The following is a 10846-nucleotide window of genomic DNA, read 5'->3' on the forward strand; positions in this document are numbered from 1 at the left end:
CGGGGGATGTCCGCCTGCCAGTAGTCAGACATCCCTCTCGCAGTCCGGGACCCCTCACTCCTTTCCGCCTGCCTGCAGCGGAGGCAGGAGAAGTTCCTGTCACCGCCACTGTGCCCACAAGCTGTGAGCCCAGCTTCTGGCTGAGTTCTGGCTGAGCAACGCCTCCCCTGTGGGAGCGCACTGACCACCAGCGGGCAGCTCCTGCTTTTGAGCCTCTGCTCCCTAGTGGTTAGTGTGCATCATAGCGACTGGCCGTTCTGCCATTCGCTTGATTTGCATATTAGCCTTTTATTATATAGGATTATCTGAAAAAGCTATTAAAATGCTCCTTTGTTCAACTATGTATCTATGTGAGGCCAGTTTTGTGTGTGTTTGTTTTTTTATATATATATACATCAGCCTAAACAACATGTCACAGCTGATTGATCTTCTGTTAGGCCAGCTACTAAAGGGATTTGCAAAAATATCAAATATTGTTACTGTTCTCATTAAGCTTTTTTTATTTCAGAAAATATCCTGTATAATAAAGAGCTAATATGCTAATTAGACCAGATGGCGGAAAGACTTCTGAAACCACCAGTGGGCCGGGGGGTGGGGCCACGAGGTAGCCAGGGCTGCGAAGGCCTACTCTGGCACAAATTTCATGCATCAGGCCTCTAGTACTTACCATAAAGTGCTATTTATTTATTAGCATATAATAATGGCTTTATTGTTATTTTTAAATAAAAAGTATTTTCAATTTGTTTTAATTTTTGTACTCTATGCATATTGATAAATAGAGCACACTGAAGCAAAGGTTCTTTGGGGTTCTCAGTAATTTTTCAGAATATAAATGAGCCATGAGACCTAAAGTTTGAATACTTCTGTGATACATTGTATGTTTAAAATGATCAGTTTTCACATATTTATGGCCACCTTATAGATAGAATATGCTTGCTTTTTTTTAAACAATTAGAACTCTTTTAATACTTGTTTTCAGCAATGTTTTTGGAACAATGCCAGTGGGTGCTTCTGCACAGACACAGCCTGCTTCTTCAAGTGTGCCTGCTCCATTTGGAGGTAGGTGTTTCTGGTAGTTGCCCCTTATGTGTGGAAGATACATTCCAAGACACCCAATGGATGTCTGAAACAGTAGATAGTACCAACCCCCATATTTACTATATTCTTCCTGTACATACATACCTATGATGAAATAAAGTTTAATTTATAAAATTTGGCTATTGACCATACAATTTTTTTTTTTGATTTCCTTAAGTTAAGAACTTTCACCTTTTCACTTAAAGGAAGCACTTTACAGCTTCTCTTTGGCATATACGAATTGCCAGCATCACTACTCTTGCGCTTTGGGGCCATTAATAAGTAAAAATCGAGCAGGGTGGAGAGAGATTTCATCACATTACTCAGATTAGTGCATAATTTAGAACTTGTCAATTGTTTATTTCTGGAATTTTCCACTTAATATTTTTGGACTGTGGCTTGACTGTGGGTAACTGAAACCCTGGAAAGTGAAACTCAGATAAGAGGGACTACTATATGTAAAACACGACAAGATAACCAAAAAGTCTTACCAGAGATTAAACAGAAAGAAAGTGGAAGAACTTGATCTTTATTAAAAATAGAACATGTGAAAATATATGTAATTCTTTCCTTATTAAGTCAAGGACTTTCACCTTTTCACTTAAAGGAAGCACTTTACAGCTTCTCTTTGGCATATACGAATTGCCAGCATCACTACTCTTGCGCTTTGGGGCCATTAATAAGTAAAAATCGAGCAGGGTGGAGAGAGATTTCATCACATTACTCAGATTAGTGCATAATTTAGAACTTGTCAATTGTTTATTTCTGGAATTTTCCACTTAATATTTTTGGGCTGCCATTAACTGTTGGTAACTGAAGTCATGGAAAGTGGAGTCATGGATAAGGGGGGAGGAATAATGCGGACACTGTATAGAGCCCAAATGTATATTGTAGAGCATTTTCAGGGGAACCAGATGACAGAGCAACAGTTTATTATTAGAAAGCTCTAGTTTTCTATCTTCATAAATATATTAAATATATTTTTATATATTTTAGTATAAATGTATTATGATTTTATAGTGTACTTTATAATATTTTAAAGCTACGCCTTCCACAAATCCATTTGTGGCTGCTACTGGTCCTTCTGTGGCATCTTCTACAAATCCATTTCAGACCAATGCCAGAGGAACAACAGGTAAGAAATATAAATTACGGGACAGCAAGTTTTGGAAAAGGTGTTTATTGCAGAGAAGCCATGTGAACAAACTAGAAAAATAAGGATTCTTTCTTACTGAAATGAGTGGTTAGTGGATGGGAGAGTTTGTTCCTAAAGACAAATACTTGCTGAAAGTTTATAAAATCCTGGAACTTAATGCATATTTGAGAAGCACCTTAGAAGTTAACTAGTGCCTACCATGCTTGGTCACGGCTTTTCATTTCCAGGGAGGATGCCCAAGTATGGAGATGAGACTTCTTTGAACCACACAGCCAATTTTTGTAGAGATCAGACTTGTACACAGTAATTCTGACCTACTGTGGTGGTCTGCTTTCAGAATTACTGGATATGACTCATTCAACCATAGCAGAAAATATGTATAAGAAGGTTTTTTGCCTTGTTTCTGTCTTGACATGAGATTGCAAGGGCTGAATGGGCTTTATTACATGAGGTCTTAAGATCAGGTCTTTTTCTAGTGCATATCTCTTTTAGGATGTTAACATTTTAAAAATTGTGGGAACCTGATTTTATTTTGGGTATAATGTTTGAGTATTTTCTCAATTGCTACTTCCCCAAATTTAATTGTTAAGTATGCTGATTTAAAATGAATGGACATATATTTTAGAAATAATTCCACCCCAGATGGTTAAAAAAATACAAAAAGGTTCTATTACATAACCTAAGTTTGTTTTTTATTTATTAGATTTATTTATATGTAGCCTCTCTGATCTCAGTTATGCCAGGTGGGAAAACACAAGATGCTTTTTTCTTATTCTGTCTTTTCAGCTATTGTATTTTAAACTGAGATTGCCAATCACCTTCTAATGAACTACAGTGAATAATTTTCCCCTTGTAGTACTCAGTTTACTTGAGTTATCTTTAAGTATTTCTAGTTAATGTAAAAAGTTGTAAATAAAAATCAAGTATTATCCAGGTGCTCTCTCCAAAGTTTGACTTTGCAGAAGCTAGGTCATTTTAGATGATCCTGTAAATTGCATTTTTGGGTGTGACTCATGAGGCCTACAAGTCTTTATGGATATAATTATGTCTTCACATGAAAAAAAAAATGTTTATTTAAAATGATGGATTTCATAAAGGTTTCTTCATTTGGTATTATCTAATCTCCCCTTTATTGCAAATAGTGTAAATATCACAGTGTCATGAATATAGTGCAAATAAACTGGGTGTGTTTTTATCATGTATTATGCTACCTACTTTGTAAGAGTACATTCTAATTTTAGAACTTTTAATGAAACAAATTTACTTTTATTTTAACAATAGTTACCATTAAGTTAATGACATTGGTCTCTTTATGGCTTTCCATAAGGCCTTTCTGGAGCAATGCATTCTCAAGTGTTTCCTCACGCTCATTTTGGTAGGTGGCCACAACTAATGTCTAGATTTCTGTGGCAGTTTGTCTGCCTGCTTGTGGAAGCTTCTGCTAGTGTTCTGGATCCCTGCATGTGGAATTAAGTTCTTCCATGTTTTAAAATGGAGTGGGCATGAATGTGTGGCATTTGGACTGCATTATATTTAAAATTACATGGAAATCTTCTGTAGTGATTTATGTTTTAATGCTGAAAAGCACTATTGCTTACCTCCATGGTCATATTAGAATGTCACAGCTTTTTCAATGGTTTTTCTTGAGTTTGAATTTATAGTAGTTTGACACCTTTTTGATAAACCAAACCATTTTACCACATTATTCCATGGAGTTTGGTTTTGTTTAACTGTGCCCTAAGTTCTGCTTTTTAGTGCTTTTTAAAAAATGATTTGTCCAAGTTATGTCAGTGCATTGTCTGTTATGAAACCCTCCTGTTTCCTCGCAGTATGCTTATTATTCTTTATTCACTTGCTTCCCAGTGGCTGTTTCCCTTCTTTTTCTCCTTAATAATGAGAAAATAATTTAAAATTTTTTTACATTCTAATTAGGTTCATTGAGGATCATTGTTATAAAAATTAGGATTATGAGGATTACTTTGGACAACATCTATAACATTTTTTTATTTTTTTTAAAGAATTTTTTGTAACATTTTTATTATTTCTGTGCTTAAAATCAATAGTTGAGTAAAATTTTTAAATCATGAAATTAAGTGAGTTATGTTTTTGATAGCATCACTTAAAACTATTTCACTATATAATTACTACTATTCTGTATTAAAAGCAACATTATTGGCTCTTATTTCACTGAGGCCTTCCCTAGACCACTTAATCTTCTCTAGCAATAGTGATACACTGTTCTGCTACTACATGTGTTTCAGTAATGCGAATTATTTCTTGAGTTAATTCTTCAATGGGAAATGATGGCAGCATACCACATAATGTAATGGTAGTTCACACAGATTTCCCCATCCTGTGACTGCTCTGTTCCACAGAGTTAATAGTGGCTGGACGTGGCAAGCCTTGGAGGAGCACAGTTTTGAACAGTGTTCATTTACACTGTGTGCTTTGTCTCTTCTAATAATGCTTAGTTCACGTCCTTTTCCATCTTTGTACATTTTGCCCTAATTTTTATAACTCAGCAGTCCTAACCTTCCTTAACCCTTTATCCAGAGCAGTCTTCATTTACCATCCAGAAAAGGAATGTGGGAGTCCATGTATTTCTTTTGGAATTGACTTATTAGGAGTGTAACATGTCCCTTTAATCGTGTTAGTGTTTTTATTAAGATTCCCCTCCCGCCCTATGGCTCTGGTTACAGCGCTGCATAGGTTTAGCGTGGCCTGCATCTAACTCCTATAAGTTTTGTTATTTTTGCTGAGCTACTTAGCACAGGCTCTAAAATTTTTTTCAGTAATTCACATATTATGTTATAGTACACAGTTCAATAGTTAAAATTAAATATTGGGCTATTTTACTATATATGAAAACAATGAAAAACAAACAAAAAAATACTAGTATGTATACATGCGAATTGCCATGGCGATGGGCTTTAAAAAGTAGATTGCTGTTTAGAGTTGAATTTTATTAATATACTTTGAGAAATTTTTCTTCATTAGTTTTATTCTGGTTTTTTGGGTTTTAGGAAAATAAATTTTATAGGTTGTAATACATTATAGTGCTAAAACTTAACTGACTTTGTTGAGTTTTGAAATTTAGAATGCCTTTAATGTACATCTTAATATTTTTCAAGGTAAATGATATCTCTTCTGTAATGTTGAATATGAGAAACGAAATGTGCCCTTTTAAATGTAAGTGATAAGCCCTTTTCTTCTGTCAGCGGCGACCTTTGGCACCGCATCCATGAGCATGCCTGCGGGCTTCGGGACGCCTGCGCCCTATAGTCTTCCCACCAGCTTCAGTGGCAGCTTCCAGCAGCCTGCCTTCCCAGCCCAAGCAGCTTTCCCTCAACAGACAGCTTTTTCTCAACAACCCAATGGTAAGATCTGACATTTATTTGTAAGTCCGCTGTAGGTCTCTTGTCCTATATCATAAAAGCCTAATGTGGTAAGTTGTCCATTCAGTCATCCGTTCAGCTAATCATAGCTAATGATATGCTAAGGCCACTCAACCGCTCACTATGATGTGCACTGACCACCAGGGGGCAGACGGTCGACCAGTCACTATGACGTGCACTGACCGCAAAGGGACAGATGCTCTGACTGGTAGGTTAGCTTGCTGCTGGAGTCTGACCAATCGGGACAGAGTGAGACAGGCCGGACACACCCTGGAACCCTCCCATGGTCCCTCCCCAGTTGACCAACCTCCTGCATCCCTCCCCAGCCCCAATCGTGCACCGGTGGGGTCCCTTGGCCTGGCCTGCGTCCTCTTGCAATCCCGGACTACTCAGGGGATGTCGGAGAGCCAATTTTGGCCCGATGCTGCTGACCAGACCAAGGGACCCCACTGGTGCATGAATTCGTGCACCGGGCCTCTCGTATGTCATAATGTTATGTGTTTGGACAAAAGAACTTAACTGAAGAATGCTGTAGTATGGTCTACTGAATGTGTATTTGGGCCTCAGAAAATTGATAAGTAAGTTTTTGTGACTAGATTATAGATGTAGGAGAAATCAGAGACTCTAAGGCAGCAGTTCTCAACCAGTGGGTCGCAACCCCTTTTGCGGGGGGGGTCAAATGACCCTTTCACAGGGGTCGCCTAAGACCATCGGAAAACACATATATAATTACATATTGTTTTTGTGATTAGTCACTAGGCTTTAATTTTGTTCAATTTGTAACAGTGAAATTGGGGGTCACCACAACATGAGGAACTGTATTAAAGGGTCACGGCATTAGGAAGGTTGAGAACCACTGCTCTAAGGAGTCCCCAGTGTCTTTCTTATTCATTTATCTGTGTCCTAATACATCTCTTGATTTTAAAAAGAAACTTTTAAGGACATAGAGTGATTTTTTGGCTTTAATTTTGTTCAATTTGTAACAGTGAAATTGGGGGTCACCACAACATGAGGAACTGTATTAAAGGGTCACGGCATTAGGAAGGTTGAGAACCACTGCTCTAAGGAGTCCCCAGTGTCTTTCTTATTCATTTATCTGTGTCCTAATACATCTCTTGATTTTAAAAAGAAACTTTTAAGGACATAGAGTGATTTTTTAAAAAATGTATTTTTATAGAGATCTCTAGGGCTAGAGTGTTGTTGTTTTTTGTTTTTGTTTTTGTTTTGTTTTCAAATATTTTGATTTCAGAGAAGAAGAGAGAGGAGGGGAGAGAAACATTAATGATGAGTGAGGATCATTGATCGGCTGCCTCCTGCACCCCCACATTGAGATCAAGCCCATACCCCAGGCTTGTGCCCTGACCAGGAATTGAACCATGACCTCCTGGTTCATGGGTTGATGCTCAACCACTGAGCCATGCTGGCTGGGCTAGAGTGTTTCTGTTTTTTAATTTAAATTCTTTATTGTTTAATGTATTACATAAGTCTCCTTTTTCCCCCATTGACCTCTCCCTGGCCACCCCAACCCCCAGCACATGCCCTAAACCTCCCCCTACATCCCCCTCCGGTCTGTGTCCATTGGTTATGCTCATATGCAAGCATACAAGTCCTTTGGTTGATCTCTGAGTGTTTTTGTTTTGCATCCGAAAACTGTGCCATTTTGTTTAAGGTTTTTTTGGTGGGTGGTGGTGACAATAGACTGATAAATAGGTAGCAATATATATTATGGTTAGAAATTGTTACTTGTTTTCAGGAAAATTCACTAGAGACTAGTTTGTGTGGTTCTCACCCCGCCCCACCCTACCCTCCCACCCCAGATTTTGTTTATGGCTAAAATTTGAATTCCATAGATTCAAAGATTATCCCAGAATTATGGATGTTCTTTTCTAAAGTTGTGCTTAACTAAAAATTTGGAAATAGGGTCTGTGACAGCCATAATGATGAAATGTTTCCTAAGGAATACTGTGATGTCCACATAGAAACTGTTGTGTGGTCTTAGAGTCCCTCTCAAATAGTCACCACCAGCTCATCTATTTATTAAATCCTTTGAATGTCAGTAGTTTACGTAGCTGAGACAAATTGGAATTAACTATTTCGGGGGACTATTTAAAAGCTCCTTAAGACATGCCATAGGAAGTTTATTTCTGGTTTTGAAAGAGCATAAGACCGAACAATTTAACATTGATATTTTATTGTTGTTCTGGTAGGAGTTTCTCTGAAACGCATTATGAGGTTTTAATAAACATCAGATTGTCTCTCAAAGGTGGAATAGGTTATAATTGGTGGTTCTGTTTTAACAAGGTGCAGGTTTTGCAGCATTTGGACAAACAAAGCCAATGGTAACCCCTTTTGGTCAAGTTGCAGCTGCTGGAGTATCTAGTAATCCTTTTATGGTAAGTGAGGTGCAGTTTTAAGCACTTTGTAAGTTGTGTGTTATTTTGAAATTAGGAAATGTGTCTCCTCCTGGATGCTGTTTGCTACTGTACTGATATAACATTGCAGGAGTGTACACATTGAGGGAGCCACTATGCAAGATTCCTTTGTGACTCAAAAAACCACATTAATCATTTGAAATCAAAGAATTGACAGTAAATAAGCTATTTTATAACATGAAATTTGTCTGCTTTCTTGCAAAAGGAACACTTTATGAGAGCTATAGACATAGTAAACATTGTGGAAAGGGGTTTGGAGTCAGATTTAGTTTGAATCATAAATGCAATTTTTTAGAGTCAAGTCCTTTTTTGAGAATTATATGAAATAGTTATATAAAAGGCACAACACAGTGCCTAATACCTAATCTTTTTTTTATAGTATGCTGCTAATTTTATTATAAATTTGATTGCCAATAATGAAACCTAATCTAAATACTCTTCATATTTTCATCACACACCACTTTTGTCTGTTTATTTATTTTGTCTTATGTTTTCCTTTAGACTGGTGCACCGACAGGACAATTTCCAACAGGAAGCTCATCAACCAATCCTTTCTTATAGCCTTATATAGACATTTTACTGGAAAGAACTTTTACATGGTCACATTACATCTCTCCGCCTCTTGCACTGTTGTCTTGTTTCACTGATCTTAGCTTTAAACACAAGAGAAGTCTTTAAAAAGCCTGCATTGTGTATTAAACACCAGGTAATATGTGCAAAACAGAGGGCTCCAGTAACAACTTTTAACCTGTGAATTGGCAGAAAAACGTAGCGGTATCATGTATATTAAAAATTGGCTAATATTAAGTTATTGCAGATACCACATTCATTATGCTGCAGTACTGTACATATTTTTCTTAGAAATTAGCTATTTGTGCATATCAGTATTTGTAACTTTTAACACATTGTTATGTGTAAAATGTTACTGGGAAAATAGATCAGCCACTTTCAAGGTGCTGTCATGTATCTCGGAATGAATGACCTGAAATCATTTTAACCATTCATTGCTACTGGAAAGTTACAAAGTCAGAAGTGGAAGGTTTTATTCAGTCTTGGATTTTTCCCTCCTAAAGAGCTCTTCTATTTATACATGCCTAAATTCTTTAAAAATGTAGAAGGATACCTGTCTGCATAATAAAGCTGATCATGTTTTGCTACAGTTTGCAGGTGAAAAAAATAAATATTAGAAAATATGCTATTGTTTTTGTGTTCTTGCTGCAATGCCTTTACCAAAGTGGCCTTAAATGTGAGTAGTGAATTGAGAACATCTTGAATTCTTAAATTAGGATTTCAGAAGACTTCTAGTGACTAACTTTTATGTCTAAAAGAGAAAATTTTATAAAAAGGCCATGTAGAAAATGTATTAAAACTACTATGACTGCTATATTCATGAATATGTCAGTGGTAAAGCATTTACATGTAGCTTGTCAGATTCACCATAATCCTTCTAATTTCTTTGCAACTTCTTAATTTTGTGAAATTTGTAAATATGAAGAATTTGCATGTATGTGTATTTACAAATTTTTTCAAGTATCTTGAATTCTTAGACTTCAAAAGGCCTATTTTAAATATTGATTTTAAAAGTATTTGAATGTATTGGAAGCAGACATGCATTAACTGTGACATGATTGCACCTCAGATTTGTTTTCTGTTTAGACAAACTGATATTATTAATAGGACATTTGTTTATGTTCATCTCTGGGGGGTAAAGAAACTGGAACCCAGTGTTACCTTGAAGTTATAGAATACTTTGTTTAAAAGGGCAATGATACTAATATTTAGTTATATCTTGTTGTTAATATTCAAATGAACTTGTTTAAATATTTATGTGCAGCAATGCCTCATTCATCCAGAGATAATCTGGCAGTCTCATCAAAACAACACAACTGGGAAACTTGGAATCATCTTTTTTTTTCTTTTTCTTTTTTTTAATGCCTTTGAGCAACCTACTTAAGTTATGAAGTCTTTACTGATTATTTGGTTTCCCAGCCCATAGCAAATTAGCAGTTCAGAGGTTGTGGCTCGAAAGGAAGGAGATAGAAAAAACTATGAAGAGTATACTCTTGAAGACTATTTAGTGTAGGGGCAGCCAGCCCAGCCTAGGTCACTAAATCACATCATTTTCTAATAATTGTCTATTTTACTGACTCTGTGTCATCAAGATAAGCTGAAATTACATATACAAATGGGTAGCATGTGTTTATAATGTTTTATCTTATAATGATTAGACATTTTTTAAAAAGCTTTGGTATTAAAAGAGGTGAACGTCTGTTTCCTCAAACATTTTATTCATGTTGAATACCTTTTTCAGTGGTGGCTACATGAGTTATCCTACTATCCTCAAGCTGTGTAGTGTTTTAGACTTGTTAAAACATTGCTGTTTGTTGCATATCTAGCTGAATGTGTGGTTTTCCTGACCCATTTGATAAGAAGACTGGGAGATCTCTGCCCCTTTTCTGAGCAGTATGCCTCTTCTTTTAGAATTAAATGAATGCTGCAACAGTTGTGGTGTGTGTTGGTGTATACTTGAAATGTCTCTACATTTGTGGGGTCTCCACCCTATTTTTCATGGAGGGAACACTAAAGAAATGTCTTTGAATGTCTGTATTTTAGATTGTATTGGGTCCCAATCAATCCACATGTACAAAGTTATAATGCATAATTATAGGCATTACCCAAATAACCTTCCAGCTTTCCATCTAAGAAATAAGTAAATTAAACAGTTATTATGAAAATAATTTTAAAGACTATTTCTTCTGAGTAAATTTTGAATTTTGTAATTAAAT

At 36.3% G+C, this 10846-nt stretch overlaps 1 protein-coding gene across 19 annotated transcripts in view; it reads left to right on the forward strand.

Annotated features, from left to right (window-relative positions):
• The window catches only part of AGFG1 (ArfGAP with FG repeats 1), a 67550-nt gene extending 56988 nt beyond the window's left edge, over positions 1–10562 (forward strand). For 12 of the 19 annotated variants that reach the window (XM_015561836.1, XM_006760389.2, XM_015561844.1 and 9 more), the window contains 6 exons: positions 980–1059; positions 2120–2212; positions 3561–3608; positions 5452–5610; positions 7930–8021; positions 8562–10562. In XM_015561836.1, the coding sequence (XP_015417322.1) occupies positions 980–1059; positions 2120–2212; positions 3561–3608; positions 5452–5610; positions 7930–8021; positions 8562–8621 (532 nt within the window). In that variant the 3' untranslated portion in view covers positions 8622–10562. The remainder of the gene's footprint in view (positions 1–979; positions 1060–2119; positions 2213–3560; positions 3609–5451; positions 5611–7929; positions 8022–8561) is intronic. The other 7 variants (XM_015561838.1, XM_015561842.1, XM_015561845.1 and 4 more) reach the window with 3 other exon arrangements.
• The last annotated feature ends 284 nt before the right edge of the window (positions 10563–10846 follow it).

The sequence above is a fragment of the Myotis davidii genome, unplaced genomic scaffold (genome assembly GCF_000327345.1).
Source record: "Myotis davidii unplaced genomic scaffold, ASM32734v1 scaffold370, whole genome shotgun sequence".
NCBI classification, from domain to species: domain Eukaryota; kingdom Metazoa; phylum Chordata; class Mammalia; order Chiroptera; family Vespertilionidae; genus Myotis; species Myotis davidii.